General features: G+C 39.7%; 1 protein-coding gene across 2 annotated transcripts in view; it reads right to left on the reverse strand.

The window, feature by feature from the left end:
- Positions 1-239: 239 nt before the first annotated feature.
- Positions 240-22,347, reverse strand: part of LOC126753943 (kinesin-like protein CG14535) — a 157,337-nt gene continuing 135,229 nt past the window's right edge. For both annotated transcript variants that reach the window (XM_050465724.1, XM_050465726.1), the window contains 12 exons: positions 9,989-10,163; positions 9,267-9,476; positions 9,038-9,131; positions 8,600-8,803; positions 6,933-7,127; positions 6,543-6,763; positions 6,006-6,135; positions 5,281-5,541; positions 3,676-5,161; positions 3,467-3,574; positions 3,177-3,359; positions 240-2,988 (listed from right to left, as the gene is read on the reverse strand). In XM_050465724.1, coding sequence (XP_050321681.1) covers positions 2,415-2,988; positions 3,177-3,359; positions 3,467-3,574; positions 3,676-5,161; positions 5,281-5,541; positions 6,006-6,135; positions 6,543-6,763; positions 6,933-7,127; positions 8,600-8,803; positions 9,038-9,131; positions 9,267-9,476; positions 9,989-10,163 — 3,841 coding nt within the window. In that variant the 3' untranslated portion in view covers positions 240-2,414. The remainder of the gene's footprint in view (positions 2,989-3,176; positions 3,360-3,466; positions 3,575-3,675; positions 5,162-5,280; positions 5,542-6,005; positions 6,136-6,542; positions 6,764-6,932; positions 7,128-8,599; positions 8,804-9,037; positions 9,132-9,266; positions 9,477-9,988; positions 10,164-22,347) is intronic.

A 22,347-nucleotide genomic window follows, 5' to 3' on the forward strand; every position in this document is an offset into this window, starting at 1 on the left:
TGAAAATTTAATTTTGAAATTTAACAATAGAAAAATATATCGCTAAGTTTTTAGGTTAGGCTTGATTTAAAAAAAATTGAAATATTTTTAAACTAATAATTTTTCTCGCAAAATAAATTTCTCCAATTTTGTTAAATTTTTTTTTTTCAAAATAAAATTTCTCAAATTTATAATTTTTTGACAAAGTAATTTGTTTTTATTTTAATTTTGTTTTCAAAATTCTGATATTTTTTCCTCCCCACACACACATACATTTACACCGATTTGCTTGCATATACTTTATGTATATTTTATTTATTTCCTCTTTTTTTATATGTTTTTATGCACTTGTAAGTTTTGTAATAAATTTTATTTATTATAATAATAATAGCAATTATATGTATGTATATATTTATATGTATGTATGTATGCATGTAGTTAATATTACATATATCGAATATTACATAAATGCATTTCTATATACTTTCTCATTTCATTAGTTACATTGTATATTCATATCAGTTGAGTTAGTTTCGGATAAACATTTCAAAATTTTAACATAGTTTAAATAGGCAAAACTGGCAACAAAATTTCTATTTAGTACTTAATATTTATAGTTTGTAGCTTTTTTCGATTTACGCTTTTTTCCTAACAAAAGCACTCGTTTACACTTAAATTTAGCTAAATGTATTAACAATTTTAATTAAGAAACTTATTTATTTAATATTTTATTTTATTTACTGGTTTGTTGTTGTTGAGGACTTAGCAAAGACTTAGCTAGACACTAGTTAAAAGAAGATTTTTGCGAATGCAATTGTTAAAAATTATTTAACAATCGCTTACGCGCAATAAAAACTAACAAAATAATAAAAGCTCGCAAAAAGCTCTTTTTATGAAATATGCTATTTTTCTTAAATGAATGCACAAAGTGTTGAGGTTAGGCAGCAAACATAAATGCAACTGTTGAGAATTATATATTACATTAAATCTATATTTTTACAGTAGCGCGACAGTTAGGCAAGAGCTTTAGAAGCAGACGAGTAATGTATGTGTTAGCTGTACAAAATATGTTACAATTACATTTTAACGGAATTTATAGTTGACAGTGTTTTTGGAAAGCTTTCGGGGTGTAAGGAATGTTTTGAAATGAAGAAAGCTTTCACTTCAAATAACCCAAAAAGCTGAAATTATTTTTAAGCGATATGATTTGAGTTAACAGTAACTTGCGGTTAGTAACAACATGAAAGCTTTTAATGCCGCGTAGCTGTGAAAGCTTTATAAAATAAATTTAAATTTGATATGGGCACAGTAAACTAGTTATAAATGGAGTGAGTGGACACTTTCAATGTTCGATGCAACTTTTCAATCATAAAGCACAACGCTGCGTAACTGTGAAAGCTTTAAAAAATAAAAAATAAATTTGATATGCATCAGAGTAAACTAGTTTTAAATGAAGTGAGTGGAAGCTGAAGATGTTCGATGAGGTTTTTTAAATATAAAGCTTTCACAAAAAATTTCACTTTAGCAACTTTCGTATAAAAACCGCTTAGTGAAAGTGCAGTTACTTTTAAGGTGTATCTAAAATGATTTGTATTATGTAAAAATATGAAAAGCAACTTTTGGTAGTAAAATTTACTTTATATACGAAAGCTTTGTGGACGACGCGAATGATTTAGAAGTTTATAAATAAGCAATTTTATAAAAAAGTAACCATAATATGATCATAACTGCGTATTGCAATTAAAAGTAAGCTATCACCGCAAACTTATTTGTAAAAGCTTTCATTACAGGCTTGTAAGCTTTCATGTTTTCCACAATCTTTCACTTTTTCGCAAAAATTACAAGTTACTAACATTTCAGGTTCAAAAAAATGTTACATAGACCATAAAAAGCTTTCAACGCATATCATAAAAACATTAACTATTCTCTGTTACTCAAGCTTTCGTATAGTTTAAAAGCTTTCACTGTAAAACACCTCATATTATAATATTAATACATTTATCTTATGTGTATGAAACTTAAGCTTTCACTTCACGTATGAATTCTGCAAAGTTTTGAGTTTTTTTCTTGTTCCTTTACTAAATATTTTGAAGCTAAAAATCTTCTTTTTCCATATGTTCAATAAAAATTTCCATTAAAAAACAATCAGTCGCCGTTTCAACTGCCACATAAAAACATTGGCTTTAGTTATTTCGAAAAGGAAATAAACACTAATATATTATTATATTAAAGTAAAAATTTGGCATGCTTTCGTGTTATTGTTTCTAACGGCGCGCAAAAATTTCTTGGTGGGTTTGCCGCACTTATTATTTACTAATTCTTCTCTTAACCACATCTACTCGTTACCGCAATAACTGTTTTCTATTTACCTTCGTTATAAATTCGAGTTCCGCTCCCTGGCACGCCCTCGCTTTCGCTGCCGTTTACTGCGCTCTTCAAAAATCGCTTATCTCGCCTTCAGTCTCTGGATAGGTGCAGGTGAAGGGGTTCATCAGCCAATTGCAGAGGCCCTTATCCTGTCGCTTCTTCTTCACCATTGTTATGCGATTGTGATGTTCTTTGGAGAGTCCCGACGTAAAGCTGCTCTCATCACTATCTCGCGCCGTCGCCACGCTATGGTAGCCGCTTTCGGCGCGTCGTGAAATGCCGGAATGCTTGGAGGTGCGTGGTGTAGACGAGTCATGTCCACTGTCGTAAGCCTCGCAAGAGGTATTCAATGGCAGCAATGGTAGTTGAGTTTGTGAAGATGTGGGCACTGTGGCGCCACCAACACCGGGAAGATGCTCTTTTTCCAGTGACGGTCGCTTGGAGGGTGATAGCAATGCGGACTTTTCGTCAACTTCGCAGATATCTTCATGTTCTAGCACGAAAGGTTTCTCAACTTTTGGCAAATTCGGATCGGAAGCACCATCGGGATGACGCAGCGAAGCATATTGTTCCATGCCGGCGATTTGCATTATGCCATTCAGGCTGGGCAAACTGCCTTGGCTGGGACTGCGCGAAGGTTGTCTGAAAATGCGAAGATATAAAAGATAAATATGTTAATTTGGTTTCCGACCGAAGCATGTACTTCGGATGTTTCTTTCATTTGAGAAAAAACTCTTTTACCCTATACTAAAGGAATGTGTGGAAGCTTACTTCTGCGGCTGATAGACTTACGCTACTTTTGAGATAAAATCTCGATATAAAAAACTCACCTTGGACTCGGTGGTCTATATGGTGGTTCACTACACACACTACCCGGTCCCGTGTTGAAACGATACGCAGGCTCACTGTACACGCTGCCCACGTCGCAACTGCGGAAGACTGGCGTTACTTCGGCCATGGCCAGCTGTGAGGTGAAGATCTCACGTAAACGCGCTAATTGATCGAATTGGTTCCTAAAAAGATAAGAAATAAAATACATATTAAATATTGTTGGGCAAGAAAAGTAATTTTTTTGGAAAACAAGACATTTTTAGAAACGAAATACCAACACTCAACTTACCTCGTTCTTTCACCCATCGCGCAATCGCTGAACGCATCGCCGGCCATGTTGAAGCTCGACACAATGGACATATTGTCAACGTGACTGAGTGCGGCCAGTGGATGCTCGCTACAAAGCGTAGAAAAGTGAAGGAAGAATAGGGAAACAGTTAGTTTTAATGTTAAATAAGAGCCTTTGTTCGGCCGCTAATATCGGCTGCCACAACTCACCCGCCCATTGTGCGCGCTATCTCCTCCTCTGTCACTTGCAGTCCACAATCGGACATGCCCATGCTGTGTTGGGAGAAATGATGCGAAGATTGCCTTGAGGGCGCATTTTGTTGCAACTCCTCGTGGCGACGTAATTCCTGTTGCTGTTCGCGTTGTTGTTGCTGTTGGTAGAGCGACTCGCGTGACACATGTCGCGACAGTATGCGATGTAGACTTTCGTGTGAAATTTCACGCGAACCTAATGGCTCGATGAGCGGCAGGGCGGGTGGCACCTCCGATGGACCACTGTCTTGGTCCTCATCACAATCCGCTTGCCGATCGCTTTGTTGACCACCCACAACAACGCCATGCTCCGATGCCGCGGCACTGCCGTGAGCGTATACTTGCTGTGAAATGGTGCCATAACCGGTGTGCGAGTGCGTCGAATGTAAATCAGTCTCATCTTTTGCTATTTGCTGCGTAAGTCCGAGCGAGCCGGTGGCGCTGGACTGTCGTTGATGGTACAGAGCCTTCGAGCCGCGTATCTCCGCAGGCGCTGAGGCATTCGTTGTGCTCACAGCTGTGGAAAGACCCATGGCAATGGCTTGCGCCAACTCCGCCTCACTGGCGCACAACAGAAACTGTTGTTCCAGCGGTAGTGAATGTTGTTGCTGCAATTGCGGTTGTTGTACGCTGTGCTGTTGGTGTTGCAATTGTCTTGTGCTCGTCGCGTACAAATCCTCCGGTGCATCGAGTGATTTCTGTTTCAGCTGTGACATGTGGTATGTAATGTTGCGCAGATGCTGTGCCTGCTGGTCGCGATGAGCCGCATTGCCAGCACCATGTGTAGGCGATGAGGCCGCCGATGTGCTTTGGAAGACCTGCGATGTCTGATTCTCCACCCATTGTCGTATCATAGACTTCTTGTGCGAATCCATGAAGCCGTAGCCTTGCACTTGTGACGGCGCTGTTGGCAGATTGCCGGCGGTTAGTGAACGTGCTGACTGTGACTTAGGACCATCGATCCAGGTCTCACATTGTTTCACATGATTAACCTCACGCATCAAGTGACGCGCTTCAGCCACTTTGGCGCGCGATACGCGCGGCCCATCAATCCATTGTTCCTCGCTTATTTTGCGCATCGGGCTGCCGGGACAGTCTAGCGCATCAGCGGCGGCGGCGACAACACTGGCGCCACCACCAACACCGGGTCGTCGGAGCGGCGAACCTTTGGGCGATGGCACGTTCGAACCCTTAGAGCACATCATACCAGCCATGCCGGGATGCCGTAAACTGCCCCCAACTATTTTCGGTGAGGAGGCTGAATGCGTAAGCGATTTCGTGCTGTGCACGGGTGAAAAGAACTGCTGCTGTTGCTGTTGGTCAGCGTTCGCAGTGCTCACTTGAGGCGACTGTTGTTGCTGCTGCGCTGGTATGGGACTGTTGACGTGGCCGCGCTTCAGACTGCCATTACGACTGGACGCATTGATGGTGGGACTTTGAGGGACTACAAAGAAAGAGTTAAATCGTAGGGAAAGTCGTTACTGAAAGTGTTTAACTATTTCTCGTGCAATAAAAATATCGAATGTAGAGTAATAGTTGCGCCAATATATCACTCTCAATTACCTTTTTGTGCCGCTGTCTTCTTCAATGTACCCGCTGCACTTTTCGCCGGCGACTGCTGTTGTTTCTCCAAGCCACTACCTTTTAGCGCTTTGCTCATCACACAACGGTTGTCGCCACTGCTGAGCGAGGGCAAATAAACCGGCGGATGTTCACCATCCGTCGCATCGTCGCTGGGTCCCATGTAGATTACTGTATCGGCGGATAATTCAGAGCTGGAGGGATCTGCGCCAGAGCCAGCCGAAGAACCAGTTGATTGATGACCTAAGAAATGACAAATTTTGTATTGGTAAAGAAATGCGGTGCTCAAAAAGAGACGAAAAGGGCAAGGAAGAGCTCGTTAAGACAAGAAGTTGGCTTTAAAACTCCACAACATTTTAGTTTGGAAGAGACCCGACTACTTTTAGAATGTGTTTTTTGGAGCTCACGCCGAGCTCACGGGTTTTTGTTACATTTTATGAGCTTCTTGTGAGTCCGGTATCTAAATCAGAAGGCTGTCTTTATCATACTCAAAAAAGCTCTCAATGTTAATAGCGGCTGGCATCTCCGCCAGGATTTAGCGACATCCAGAAAGAAAAAATTCAAAATATAGCATCACATCTGTCTATGCTATGTATTCGAAACGAGCCCAGATTTTTACACACCCAAAATCTGGCAACTTTTAAATACTCCCTCCAAGCGATTACTCATCCCACTAATAGAATTTAACGCTGCCCTCAACGACTTACCTCCATTAACGCCGCCCGCCAATCCTCCCACACCGGTCTTGTCACTTGGCATCGGAAAACGGTGTTTACGCCGACGCATGCGATGTATGCGTGAGGCCAATTGTATCGTTGTCAATGCATCCGTATGCGACTGCGAGGAAGAAAAGAGCAAAACAACAAAAACGAAAACGAAAAAAACAACAACATTAGGGGAGGAAGTCATGCAAATTGAAAGTCATTTGTCATTCTCATTGTGACGCAAATGAATGGTCGCATCGAGCTCGTGCGACGAGTGTGATTTTATGAATGTGCAATAAATTGACCAACCACTCAGTCAGTCAGTTAGCCGACGTAAGTCGTGCAGTCGGCACTTTCATTATGAAATTGTTGTGCAATTAAGCAGCTCAGTGCAGCAACGGCTGGAGCCGTTGGAGTTGGTACACTCGAAAACACCGCTTAAGAGCATACCAATTACGCACAACAACAGTGAACCCGTTATTACATACTCCGACCACCACAATTTCGACATCAACCGTTCACCTTGCAACACTCACTCACCTGTGTGTGCATCACGTGCGCCATTATGGCGACATGACACGTCAACGGCGCCAGACAATCTTTCAACAGCGGCGTCAATGGATGGTCCTTATTCGGCGGATGCCGTTGTCCACTCAATATCGCCAACAGTATGTTGCCGATGCCGGAGAGCGGCAGTCCCCCATTGCGGTTGGCACAGCCACCCAAATCGATGAGATGCAAACGACTGCGTCCACCGGCCACTGTGCGGATGAATTGTGTGAATTCGAATGAAAATAAGTGCATTAAAATTTTAGCACGAAAAGTCTAGAGTGTTCAGCGTTGCATTATTGGAATTCCAATTATTTTGCAGCCGCTGCGGCGACTACCACTACTATATATTGAGTACAAAGAAGTGATGCAGGTACTTACCGCCGCCTTTGCGCGACAAGCTGTACTGGTAGACGTGCAGTGTGAATATCATGGCCGGCTCCAGACCGCCTTGTGGTCGTCCGGCGAGTGCGGCATCTAGGAACAATGCGGCACGTTCGGCGGTGGGCGCACGCAATTCGGTGGGTCCGCCAAGGAAGTCATCACGTAAATACACGCCCGGAGAGTCGTCGGATTCTGTGCGTTGGATGAGAGTTTGAAAGACATAGTAGAGTTGACGAAAAGTAGATAGAATAGGTTTAATGGATTTTTAAAGAGTTAAAGCGATAAATCTTGAATGGTAACGAAATGCTGTGGATATGCTACTATGAGTAAGACTTCGTTCATAATTTTAAAATTCTTAATTTATTCTTCAAATGTCGTTCCCCTCAAAGTAGTCCCCCTTGACATGAAAACACTTGTGACAACGTTTTTTCCAATCTTCGAAACAGTTGTTAAAGTCAATTTCCGGAATAGTCTTCAATGCACGTAGCGATTCTTGTCTCATGTCTTCAATTGACTCAAAACGGTTTCCCCGCTGAAGAGCCACACGGAGCTAAATCAGGCGAATACGGTGATTGCGGCATGATATTGGTCGAACATTTGGCGAAAAATACACGAAGAATCAATGCAGTCTGCGACGGTGTAAAAACCAAGAATTGTCGGTCCATAACTCCGTCCTTTTTATACCAGTAGCTTCGTGGAAACGACGCATAATTCCAATAGTATTCATTGTTGACTGTGTGTGGCCGCTCGGAAGGAATTTGTAGTGCACCACACCTCAACAATCCAGGAAAACTGTCAACAATATCTTGATTTTTGACCTGCTTTGACGTGTTTTTTTTGGCTTCGGCTTACATTTGCCTGTTTCCGGATCACAAGCATAGATCTAAGACTCATCACCAGTAATAATACGTTTCATGACATTCTGGTAGTCGGAAAGCATTGTTTCACAGACGTTAACGCGACGCCGTTTTTTCGAAAATATTGAGTGATTTTGGAACTAATCGTGCTTTCTTTCTTAGACATAAAATCTTCACAATGGTTTTCTGTCTTTGAAAAATCTTAAAGGCAAGACATTTTAGAACTGATTTAGAGAATGAAAATCTTCTAAAAGACACTTTATGATCGAGTGAAGTCTTCTAAGTTTTCAGAAAGATTCCTAATATCTCATTTCCTATGATTTAAAATTTGGAGCAAAATTCTTCCAAATATTGTTTGTATGAAAAGACAACTGAATAATTTGCACTAATTTTTTTCTTGGTGAAACTTGATCAGTAGGTCTCACTCTGGATATCAGAGCCGAACAAGGAAAACAATAAAACATGCTCCTTCAGAAGCCTGGTAGATTTACCTAGAGTACCTTAAGTAGTATATTCTCTATATATAGATAAAAATACTCTAGTAGACGAAGAGTACAAAATTATTTTCCAAAAAAGTTAGACGTTTAGAAGCCTACATACACTACGATTTCATCTCCTTTCCTTTTGCTTTCAAGGAGTATAACGTCCTTTTTATGACTTTCCTACAACTGTCAATAAATTTGTTAAAAAAAAAAGTAAGAATCCTTCATAATACAAGCGTACAAATTACTGCAGTGTCAATGCAGTAAAGCTATTAATCTCCGAACTTTAAGTAAGTTAACTAATACACATATCTGAAACACTCACCAGTCGCATGCGCCGCCAACAAATCCTTCGAGCTCGAGTCCGGTTTCGTGGCGCTGACACCCAGCGCACTGACGCGCACCGAAAAGCGCGCGCCACTCTTCTGACGCCGCTCATTAATGCCCTTGTACAGCCACGAAATGGCGCAAGGAATAGCACCTAATTCGGTGGGCGGGTTCACGCCACCCAACATGGTTTTCGGTTGACCTGTGCAACGACGAAAAAAAGAAATTGCACAAAAATAAATACAAAACGAGAAAAAGTAAGCAAAAGAGACAATGAAACATAATGGCGAATTACAAAACAAGAAAAAAAAGTGAGGAAGAAAAATGTGCGATAAGCGTGTTGAGATTACGATTAATCTAGAATTTATTGCACATTTCCCGTTAGTAAGCGCAGAGCACAAAGTATAAAAATGATAAAGTAAAAGCGGAAACTTACCGGAATTCGGATAACCAATCGTGAGTAGACAGCCGTCTGAACCTTCCAATACGGCGGGTATCACCTCGGACAAAGCGGAAGCACAGATATCGGACTGTGGACGAGAAAAAAAAGAAAGACGCCGAAAGCGAACGCATGAGTAAAGTAAAAGTTTTAAATAATGACTTGGCGCTTGATAAATTGCGACTTTAAGAACTTTCGCGTGCTGCTGACGATTGCGTACACTCACCTGTTGATCCTCCGCCGTGAAGAGGCTATCGAAGGCGAACATTTTCGGCGCGGCCACCATGGGACCGCGTTCCTGCGACGTCGAGGCCGCGACGGCGCTCGCTGCCGACGGATCTGTCAGCGTCACTTGACGTTTCTTCTTATCGACCGCCATGAAGTGCGGGTGTTCCGCGTCCGTGTGGGCGTCCGAGACACGCAACATCACCTTAACCTGAAAAGCACGAAGCACAAAATTCAAGTGCAAATGCAAAATAAATAAAAATTAAAGCAAGAAAATAAAATAGAGAAACGGAAAAATAAATTATGTGAGCAAAAAACGGTTTGCAACGAGTTTATTATGACTAATGTCGCATATTTGTGCTTTGTACTATATAGTCTACGCCATTTATGACTGGCAACACTGTGAAGCGCTCATACAGTAGCGCCGTTGATTGTGATCTTAATTGCTGCGGATTGTAATTTAAATTAGATTTATGTTTTAACTTCATAATGGGCAGGCGCTGCGCCGCCACCTCGCATAATGTCTAGCTTCGCTGTTGACAGACCGATATGATTAGCGGTAAATCGCAGACGGTAATTGGATCGCGTTTTTATGGCACACGTCATGCAATAGCCGACTTTGTTATGCTATACTTTACTGCTTACGCGACTACATACTTAGTTGCTTAGGTACTTAGTTACATATATGCTTAAGTACTTGAGTTATGCTTTGTTTGTACTCACCTTGCCGATACCGTAGTTTTCCTTGTTCGCAAGTCGACGCGCCAAACCGGGTGGCATGGGCGGTGGCGCCCGCTGTAGCGCGCCACAGAACCCACCATTTCGCGCGCTGGCGTTTGGCAGTTCGGCGGTGCGACTTTTCGTCGAATTGTGAGTTTGTGCGAGTTTTTGTGCGGCCCTATGGGAAGAAATTTATATAGAGAACGACTGGTTAGTGAAATCAATATTTATAAATTTTAAGTAAGCTTTAATGTTATGTTACGGTGTTGAAAAAATCCTAAAGTGACTTATGGACCCTGATAAAGTAAGTCTAAAACATTGTGTTTTGATAGAATAGGAGACAAAAGAAAATCAAGCATGAGTAAAATATTTCTCTGCTAGAGGAACTAAATTCAACTCGAATGATATACCCTCTTACTCTGGAGTGCAGCCTCCTTCTGAGAAGTGACTGTCCACTCTGAAAGCAGTGTGGTGATACTAGCCTTGATCTCACCAACCGTGCGATCAGAGCTGGTTAAAGAATGTCTAACCTCGTTTTCAATGACACCAAGTCACTTTGTGCTAAGCCTTGCGTAGCTGCCAGGCCGCAACGGAATCGCAGATAACTGAAAAGCCGACTAGTTGGCAAGGAAAGGCACCCCAGCCGCGCTATCAGAAGAATGTGTCTCTCTTCGTGAGAACTTGGCCAGCACTCCGGTACCAAGGGTTCGTTCGCTGTTTCAAGGTTCTTTTTACCCAACATCGATCGCAAAAGGTTTAGTGAGCTCTTTGTCCTCGGTAAGGCTAGGTTCTCTTTAAATTTGGAGGATTCTAACAGGGCATTGACCTATTCGCGTCCTGTAAGGTAAAGAATTTGCTGGAAATGTATGGAGAAAGATGAGAAGGAAACATCTCAACGCTGTCTTCTTGATTGTCCCGCGTTTACAAGACAAATAAGGAATGCCTAATCTCATTATGACTTTGTAATAAGAATATGTAGGACGAGCGCCAAGCCACAGCGCAACTCGAGGTAACTCCTAGTCCCTGTCGGTGTTCCTCTCTCCTCATGTGTTCTTCCTATGGATAGTTGGAATTCGAGGAAAACTATCGGTTTATGGGTTGTCGTAAGATCTTTTTGGTCCAATATCGACCGCAACAGTCCAGTGAGTTCTTTGTCCTTAGTAAGATTACATTCCTACTTGTTGTGCAGGTTCTAACAGACCATTGCTCTATCGGCGTTCAATCGGATGCCAGCCGCAGGAACTGTATGGAGGAAGACGTGAAAGAAAACATGTCAAGATTTCTTTCTTAATTGTCCCACGTTGGAGATATAAATTCTCAACCACCTAGGAGCTTCCCCTTTGAGATATCCCACCAAGAAGGTGTAAATAGAAATGAAATGCCTGAGCAAATTTGCATTGACTACAAGGTTTGATGACTTATAAGATCGCAATGGAGTTCTACTTTTTATGGCTTCACGAAGATCTGCATATAGTAGTTCAAGTGCGAACTCTAGTTCAGACATCGTACCGAACCTAACCTTACTAAGCTTGTAAATCAGCTTTTTAATTTCATTAGCTGTCGCCAAAAATAGTTTTCTATATATTTAAGACCGATAAATTTCAAAATCTGCCGATAATTTTGGCATTTAATTCATACAACCTAGCTCTCTTGAGGCTCATCTTTTAAGCTTCGTTCCAAAATTTAAAACACATTTTAAATTTTTAGAAATCTAGATAACTACATGACCAAATATTTTGTGCTTTATTATATCCTTATTCCCACCTGTGTCCTCCAACATGGGCACAACATTTATTAATTTCCTTCTATTTGGCCGTCTGGCTGTTGGAAAATAATTTCTAAGTCCAGACAACTTTTATCCTACTTTTCGCTACGAAATGTGTGCGTGTACCGGCAGAAATACCCAAAAGCGTTGTCTCAGCCGCACAAAACCGTTAGTTACGGGTGAAATGAACTGAACATAACTACAACAAACCAAAAACAAAAAAATCCCAAAACACAATTATGATTCCCCAACATAATAACCGTATTAGACATGATGTTAATGACATTAATTAACACACAACATTAACACACGAAACGAAAGCCTTTTAGAAGAGGAATAGAGAATGGCATAGAGGATGTGAAAATGTATATATGTAAGATGATATGAGTGTACAGTAGCAACTTTGGAAAGGTATTCAGAAACAATGTGAATGCCTTAAATGTATATGGTAGGTATATGTACGTACATTAGAGGTAAAAGGAAGTGAGAAGTAAAGTATATAAACATATAAATATGCTGTAATTTCTAATATGAAATTTTTGTCCAAGTTTAACATCGACGAATTAAAAAACGTATAAGATATACAAGTAGACGTAGGTCTAGTGCAGAAGATAAAGAAAAGGACATTGAAAGAGGGTACTAATATTGTATGTTGAGTATATTTAATTGATCGAATAAAGTGTGTTTTGTCTGTTGAAATGATGAAGATGGTAAAATGTGAACCCTATACCTATGAATCAAAGATGTCGGCCTATATGTATAGTATGAAACTGATCGGAATAGTATATATAGGCATTTGTCTTATAATAGATACATATGTACATGTTCATAGATTTCGAATACGTCGAAATACGAGTAAATTCAACAAGACCAGTCAGCATGAAGAAGTTTAGTAAGTGATAAAAATTACTTAGAAGGATTGGATTCCGCAAACTTAGTTTCAGTTAAATTTGTTAAGATATCTTACATATTGATCAATATATGCGGTATAACGCCAACTGGAAGTTTGAAATTTATTAATTAGGAATATGAGAGATAGGGGTAGTATCAACCAAATTTTAGTTATTTTTGGCATTACTAGATTTATTGACAAAAAAGATGCATCCTGAGTTTCATTAAAGTATCTCATATACCATCACCAATATATGCGGGATAATGTCAACCGGATATTTGAATCCTGATATTAGTCAAATCGATATATGGATATAAAGTCAAAATAATCCTATGTAATAAACTTGGTTAAACTGGTATAGTGAGTCCGAAGATATGAGATTTCAGCTAAATGTGGGCGGTGCCAAGGTCAACGTCCACTTTTGACATCTTCTGCTATAAAGCCTTCTCATGCTATTCTTTAATTTTAATATTCTTTAAGCTTTAATGTCTCTGCCGCTTTTGGTTATTGATTTGTCGCAATTGAACAAACCCACTGTGAATATTGGGCGTGATTATCATCCGATTTCACCTATTTTCACGCTGTCCGAAAAGTTGTTAAAATCATGTATCTTGGCAAATTTGAGTGATATATCTTAAATGGTTTGATAGATATATACATTAAATCTATTAGGGTGTGGACTACGTCCAGATCATAAAGATTTTTATATTACAGATTTCCCTCCTTAATGTGATTTTGTTAGCTTGGCAGTGGTCCGAATACGCCCATCTACAAACTCGTCCACCAAGCTTCTTAAGTATCTTAATTTTTACTCAAGTTATCGCTTGCACAGAGAGCCAGGCAGACGAATGGACGCACAGGCGTGCAAACAGACAGACACCCGGATTTCAACTTATCATCCTGATATATATTCATATCCCTATATCTAACTCTATTAGTGTTAGGGAATACAAACAACCGTTAGGTAAACAAAACTATTATACTCTAAAGCAATATGTTGCAAGAGTACTACTGTGATCAAATTGAAAGGTGAATTTTGTCCATTTCATCTCCTTCAAAGTAATCCCCTCCCGCAGCAATACACTTATGCCAACGAATTTTCCAGTCATCACAGCACTTGGAAAAAACCTCCGTTGTGATGGCCTTAAGGACCTTCTTCGATTCAGCTTTTATATCCTCAATTGATTCAAACCGGTGTCCTCAGAGTGGTCATGTGTATTTGTCACTACCAACTTACAGAAAAGAAAAATTGATCGACTCGAAAAACACGCGAAGTATAAATTAAAAATTCGCCTTTCAATTTGATCACAGTAGTATAAAATCCTGATATTGATATCATCGGCCTCAACACCCGCGCCGTTAGTTCTGCTTTCTCCAGGCTGGACAAGGAAGCACAGAAAATGGGTCTGGCAGTGAACGAGGGCAAGACGAAATATCTCCTGTCATCAAACAAACAGTCGTCGCACTCGCGACTTGGCACTCACGTCACTGTTGACAGTCATAACTTTGAAGTTGTAGATAATTTCGTCTATCTTGGAACCAGAGTAAACACCACCAACAATGTCAGCCTAGAAATCCAACGCAGGATAACTCTTGCCAACAGGTGCTACTTTGGACTGAGTAGGCAATTGAGAAGCAAAGTCCTCTCTCGACAAACAAAAACCAAACTCTATAAGTTACTCATAATTCCCGTCCTGCTGTATGATGCAGAGGCTTGGACGATGTCAACAACGGATGAGTCGACGTTGCGAGTTTTCGAGAGAAAAGTTCTGCGAAAGATTTATGGTCCTTTGCGCGTTAGCCACGGCGAATACCGCATTCGATGGAACGATGAGCTGTACGAGATATACGACGACATCGACATAGTTCAGCGAATTAAAAGACAGCGGCTACGCTGGCTAGGTCATGTTGTCCGGATGGACGAAAACACTCCAGCTCTGAAAGTATTCGACGCAGTACCCGCCGGGGAAGCAGAGGAAGAAGAAGACCTCCACTCCGTTGGAAGGACCAAGTGGAGAAGGACCTGGCTTCGCTTGGAATATCCAATTGGCGCCACCTAGCGAAAAGAAGAAACGACTGGCGCGCTGTTGTTAACTCGGCTATAATCGCTTAAGCGGTTTCTACGCCAATTAAGAAGAAGAAGAAGTATAAAATCCTGTACACTGGTTTAAATAGATGTTGAAAGCAAAAGATTATTCGAGGTTTCAAAAATCGTCTATAAGGTCGTAACAGCTGAGAAAGCATGAATCTTTGCGTATAAAAATTATACTATTTAGATTACAATGGGAACAAGTACAAAAAAAGTTTTTGGCAGTCCGTAATAGGCAACGAGAGCATAACGAATCATACATAGTGAGGACATTGCTACTTGATTTCCCAATTGATTTCTGATAGTGACAACTGTGATACTGACAGGTTTGAAGCACCAGGTGAATCACTTTGGTCAAAGAGTGGAAGACAAAACAATGTGTAGAGGAGATCTTTAGAAAAATAAATATAACTTCACACATTTGTAACGATGAATTTCTCATGAGGTTCCCTAGTCAACTTTCCAGTTTTTAAACGAACTATCGGCAAATGGTAATAAAAGAGAAAAATATTTTGTGTTCATTGAAAATATTTTTGGAATAAGGAAATGATTTCATTGCGTGGTTCGAATTAGCGTTATTTTATGGATCGAGATATATACTCAGAATCATTTATATCGCCAAATAAAATCCCGAAAAAAATTAAAACTTCAAAAAAATGCTATCTTAAAGCACATACTTGTATATTGAAAGAAGGTATAGAAAAGAATGCATCAAACAACTCTAAATTCAAGTTTCAAACATCAACATGAAAATGTTTTGTTTTTGTTTCACTTATGCACTTCTCCACTTTGCTGGAGATCAATTTTCAATACTTCAAAGCACAGAAGACAAGTATTGTCAAGAGAGGCAACTAACCAACAGAGAGATATGCGCACAAAGAATGTGGAGATAAAAATGATAGGGGCAGAAAAAAGTGAAACTTCCAAAAAAAACAACCAAAACGAACAACAACAACATTACCAACAAAAGCAAAGTAACACCGAATTCGACTGCCTGCCAACTAGCTGCTCACACATTTCAAAGGATTCACACCACCAGAGCACCGAGGCTCAGTTGCGTTTTCGTTGGTTATGCTACGCAGCAAAGCGAATGCCACAAAAGCAGTGATAAGCAGCAGACAGTCTTACAGGCACACATACACACACGCATACATAACAATGATAACTACAAAACAGTCTAGCATACATTTAGGCGTTGAAGCGAGTTCTTTGCATGAAAGCGTGATACTGCCAGCCGCTGCGACGGCGGTCCAAAATATTAAAGCCAAAGCAGTCTGCTCTGTTGGCGGCAAAGCAGGAAAAGCCAACGCTGTGGCACAAGGCAAAGCCGTTTGATGTGCGTGTGTGCAAAAAAACAAAAAGCGGTGAGCTGAGCAAACACAAAGGCTGTTTTTTTTGCCAGCTATGAGATTGCGCGCTTTGACTGCTAAGCTTGCATATCACATCGCTGCTGCTGGTTTTGGAAAAAAATATATCATTGTTCGGCGCTTTAAGCAAAAGAGCCAAAAAAGGGGTTAAGTTATGCCGGCAAGTGTGTGGGAATTCGGTGAAAAGTGCATGATTTCCCGAACGCATGAAGGCAGCGAGGTGTTTTAGCTTTCTTTATGCTTTGTGGTTTATTATCGTTTTTCTATGCTTTGACGTCGATTTTAATATCAGAAATTGTTGTGTGCTTGCATTTGGGCGGAAAGAATTAGAAGTCAATGTCATTGTACCAATTTTTGTTTTTGGGCGAAGAGTCAACAAGGCGGTGCCATAAAAAGTGGTTGAATTGGCTAAATAATTTAATATGCATTTTTAGGTTGGTAATATCAGCGGCTCTACATATAGTTTGGAAATTGCGTACCTCATATCGCGGTTTAGACGCTTGATGCCCCAGGTTTTCTTTTAAACCGCTGAATCAAATGGAAGACATTCGTCTGCAACCGGCGGATACAATGATATATAATATCTAGGACTCATCCTTTTATGGAAGTCGAATATCGAAGAGACACCATAGACAAGCCCATTATATTCTATGTTTTCTTTATGTGGTGAAGGGCTCTAGAAAATACCACACTTGCAAAGAAATTCGATAGTGTCCAACGGCGGCGCTCATTGTGAAATGTGGTGCACTAAGGTCCACTTCAACCATGGCACTTAAAGTCATCTTGCACATAGTATCCGTAGATTGTCGAAAAGTGTATGGCTGCGAAAGTTGCTATCAGACTAAGAGTATCTGACTCTTTTAACTTCACTCACTTTGACTTTATACCACCGGATCACATGGATCATGGAGTCGCCAAATCGAACTCTGGCGGCTCCTTCTCTGCCTATATACCGGCGAGGGAGTTGTGGGGGGAAAGAAGCCGTAGAAGGAGAGGGACAGTAAGCTTCTATCGGTAGAATGGGGGCGAGTGTTCTCGTATCCTCTTCTATTCTATAACTAGGTAGCTGGGTTTGGCGTATGCTTGGCCAGCGCTGGTTCCGCGTTTGGTCGGTCAAAACTAAAACACTTGTGAGCGCATTTTTGCCAGCTTGTGGTAGAAAAATAAGAAGCTGCTAATACTTTCACCAACTACGATGGCATCAGAAAGAAAGAATCCGAAACTGAAAATCTAAGCGAGAGCATAAATAACAGATAAAGCGAGCTTTTCTACAATCTGATTGATCTGATGAAGAAAGGATCAACAAGTTGCTTGGGGAAAATTTTGAATCCGAAATTGAAAATAAAGGATTCATATAAATAGTTTTAGAGTAGTTGGGGGGATAAATCAAAGGCTAAGTTCGGGTGTCACCGAAAATTTTATACTCTCGCAAGGAGATATTTATATGGGATTTTCGTATATATTTTTATTAAAAGTAGGAGGTATTGCAATCATTTTTTACAATCTCAGACAATAAGATTTAGTATAATAGAAATAGATTATTTCCGATTTTAAAGAAGATTTCTTGTATATTTTCCGATAGATACGCTATAAAGTCAACGGGAAGTTCGAAGGTATTTATATCAGGTAGGTTTAAGTAGGGAGTTGACCCGATTTAACCCATTTTCGATATACAAAATTACCATTGTCAAGAACAGATCATGCTGTCAACACAAAAATATTCTGTCCTAATTTCAATACTAGATAGAACTCAAAGATTGCTCCATATGTGCGATAAAAAAATCAGTCAAATGTCTAGACCTTTGGTCTTTGGGTCCTTGAAAAGTTAATTTCATTAAATTTTGATCATAAGATTAAATACTTTAAGGGCACTACTTGTGCAAAGTTTTAACTCGATATATTCATTGGTGTTTGATTTGTAAACTGAAAATGAAAGAATCAGAAGTTGAGTTATATATAAACTAGACGTGGTTGCTGTTCGATTTTCATTTCCTAAAGGTGCCACGTCTACTGTCCAATTTTTTATTTGGTTATTAGCTGGTTAACCAACAGGTGTCCTTACAGTTATGTAACTTAATTTAAATTTTTTCTGAAGTTATCGATTGCATAGACAGATGGACGGAAAAAGAAGAGAAGTTATTCAACAGGCTTCCAGAGCTAAAGAAACGTTTTGTGCCTGGCACATTGAACTTGGAAAGTCTTACGAGATTTTTTTGAACGCTCACCGACATTAGTGGTGGCTTTTATAGTACTAAAAGCCGCTATAGCAGAGTAGACTACAATCTGGATGCTCGTGAGTTCAAAATCAGGCCGGGGTCGAACAGAGACCTATTGAGAAGAAGTGGTTCCTACACGTCGTTTGTAGCTCGGCAGACTTTTAAAACTTTCAAGTGTATGTCTGATGAGAAAAAGCTTCTCTATAACGACATTAGTTTTATCTAGTCTTCTTAAAAGTCTTTTTTGTTAATCTGGTCCTACATATTGAACTGGAACTGTGAACGGAATGTTTTATAAATTTTCTACAATAGATTTTCTACACTACCATGACTACCAAATTACTATGTATTCCACCAAGATTTCACAAGTAACTAAATTATTTCCTTAAAAAAAGCTCCATTTTCAGCTTTTACTAACTTTCCTTGCAACTTTCAAAGTAATTACTCAAAATAATAGCTTCAAATACACCATTTAGCCTCACTAAAAATAAGCTAATCACAGCATTATAAAGCATTTCCCCAAACAAATCACTTCGTGTGGCAACAAACCGACCCTTTAAAGCACCGTTGGCACGTGCAACAAAATATGGCATTTAAATTTTAAAGCGAAAATGTTTTGCCTGCACAGAATCCAGTAAAAATGCTTTTGCGAAAGGTCCACAGTGGAAAATATAAAGTTTCTGAGAAGGAAAACAAAACTGGAAATGCCGCCGGGCAGTTCTACAAAATATATTTAAAAGCACACACAGACATTCTCACACACAACTGTGTTGTTGTAAAACGAGAAGCGTTAGTGGCAGACAGTTGGACAGACAGACAGCTGCAGCGAGTCCTCGAGGGAATACCTGTGTGCTGCGAGTGCGCCAAATGAAATATATTTTTTAAGCTGTACGTGTAGCTTTGACGTGATGGAAATGAAGCAACAATGACTGACATGGTCACAGGCCCAATCACACAGTTGCTGGAAAATGCTCTTAAATACATGTGCGCAACTGCTCTATGTATGTATGCATGTGTTTGTGTTTGGGCGGCGTAAAAAGCGAGTCAGCTGAGGAATGACAATAGAAAGATAGGTCTCGAATGACGAGACATGATGGACGACTGTTGCGTAAAAAAATAGAATACATCAAAAAGTAGATATTTATGTTTAGGTTTGTAAGTAAATGTACAACTACCGTTTATTAGGGTGGGTCGTTTTTCATTTCAAGAAAAAATATAGTTTTTATGCCCTGAGTATGGTATATTAAGTTTGTGACGAAGTTTGTAATATTCAGAGGGAATCGTCGACCCTGCAACATGTATACAAAAATGAATAGTGTGACGAGTTCAGTCGACTGAAAGTTTATATAACCACCAGATAAACAACGAGAGAAACCTGCAGTTACCGTTCTATGTTCCAAGCTTATATAAGGCGGACCAAAAATGGTGTTTGAAATAATTATCTTTTGACTATATCAGAGAGAAGAAGGCTTCGTATCACCTGAAGGCTATACCAAGAACATAGCACAAAACGTCCAACTAAAACCTTAAAGAGATCTTGAAAATTAAAATAAAACGTTTATGTACACTAGGAATCTCAAACCTAAATGATGTAGTCTTTTCAAGGCCCCCATATTTATTGAGATAAACGGCAACTAGAAATTATATAAGCACAAAGAGCATTATGTTGAATTCTTTACAGAGTTCCAGAGCTAAGATATTTTATTCGCTGCGCTGTGCATAACGGGAGCTTTAAGAACAACTCCAACGGCGGCTCTTGAACTGGTACTAAACCTGCCACCTATAGACCTCTTCGCTGAAAACTGCGCAGCAAAATCGGGGGAACTTTCTAACATAGCTCGGTGGGTAAGGGCGATTGGGCAAACAACGACTACATGACCCCACTTTCACTGCGAAAAAGGTTCAAAGTAAACATAGAAAAAGATGGTTGGCGTAAAGGTATATTAGCTAAGCGCAACAATCTAAACATCCATACTGATGACTCAAAAATGAATGATGCTGTTGGTGCAGGAATATACTGTTCAGAGTTAGGCATAAGGTTGCCTCAAGTTGCCGGACCTGCAGTATATTTCAAGCAGAGGTCTTAGGTATTGTGAAAGCAGTTACATTTCTGGCCTGAAAAACCTGCAGGCAATTCCAGAGTCAACATTCCGTAGACAGCCCAGCATCAAGGCAGTAATTTCTTTCGGTGAGTGTTTGTCAAGACCGGCACGTTACCGTTGCCAGAAGTAAGCTACTTCTAATGGGTGCCAAACCACAAAGGCATCGAGGGTAATGAAATGTTGGACGATATTGTCAAGAATGGTGTACGGCTAACATCAGCAAACGTGATAGACAAACCCATGCATTGTCTATTCGATGATCTCGACAGAGGCATGGTAAAGAAAATAAAAACCCGATGGAACGAGCTACTTGGGTGCAAGACTGCGAAAGTCATGTGTAAATTGGTAGATTGGAGGTACACAAAATTCATATTGGCACTCGATAGAAGAAACTGTAGAAACATGAGCGGAATACTAACTGATAAGAAATCATTTGAAACGCTAGATAATTCTTGATCAGTAAACTAGGTAAATAATGTACCTACTTTTTAAGCTATTTTAGTCGCAAAACGATAACTCGATTGAAGAAAAATTATATGCTCAAAATCAAAAATTTGAACCTCCCTAATGTACATATGGGAATACACATACATATTTATATACCATATAACAATATAGCAAGTTACAGCATACGATAGAGTGACTGCCGACACGCATACATAGCGTTATACTATATGTACATACAAGTATATGTATGCAAATCCATAAAAGAAATGTCAGCTGCTACGGGACAAAACCAGGTTAAAAGTGTAAAATATGCTAAAGCATATTTTGAGGCGCTTTCCATAACAATTCCGTAGCTTATGGCAGTTAGAGAGGTTTTACCGACAAATGTACAAATACCATATACACATACATACATATGTACATATACGGTATACATTTTGTTGTACTTAATTGTTCTAACTTACTTTGACATGTTTTTGTTGCCGCTGACTTTGTTGTGACGCCTGTTCGCCGTGCCGCTGGGGTCTAAAACAATGTTGGACTAGAGTAGCCCTTGTTTTGCCAACTTTGTACTCGGTTTGCTACTCGGCATGCTTTAATAGTGAGTGCAATAAAAGTAAAAGGCAAAAAGGAAAACTGTGAAACAATACGAAGCCAATGGTCAATGGAAAAACAACAAATAAAATAATGGTAATAAATTTTGTTTCGCATTTAAATCATACTAATTTTTCCATTTTGAGGAATTAAATAAAGAACTAAAATAATTTTTGTGTAAACATTTGTCTAAGAATTATTTTTAGAAGGAATAAAACTGAATAAAATCTCGTCATTTCAGGTATGGGAAACATTTAAACTAAACAAGCTCTTGGCTTAAGAGAGTTTATTCGGTAAATTAGTAAAATAGGATCCGAGATTTTCTAATATAAGCCTTTAGAATATAAGACCTATTCCAGTATTTTTCATGTCAGATACAGTGTCTTAAAACACAAAGGAAGTCATCATAATGAGACCAAGCAAGGTAAGCAGATTTAACTCCGAAGGCTTACGGCGACAACAACAATAAAAATGACAACATAAACATCATTCTTTTAACCGAAACTCACTTACCCCAAAACCAAACTGCCTACACTCCCAAAAATTATATAGGGCATTTCTACAATCTACCTCAGCTCACTAGTCAAAAGCAAGGAATTGCCATATTAGTCAAAAGGAATATTCAACACAAGCTATCACCTATTCAAACAAGTTTCTCAGCACTAGCGATCGACATCAATACAACAACTAAGATAGTGGCTGTTTGCATATACATTCCTCCCAAAGATACCTTTTCTACATCTGATATTTCACTACTTCTAAACCAATTCAGTACGCAATGCATCATTGGAGGCGACTTCAACGCCTGGAGTACTATCTGGGGATCTGATTACACAAACTCCAGAGGACAAAAAATTGAAGACGCGTTAATCTCATCCAATTTTATCACT

This window comes from Bactrocera neohumeralis, chromosome 3 (assembly GCF_024586455.1).
Source record: "Bactrocera neohumeralis isolate Rockhampton chromosome 3, APGP_CSIRO_Bneo_wtdbg2-racon-allhic-juicebox.fasta_v2, whole genome shotgun sequence".
In the NCBI taxonomy this organism is placed as follows: Eukaryota; Metazoa; Arthropoda; class Insecta; order Diptera; family Tephritidae; genus Bactrocera; species Bactrocera neohumeralis.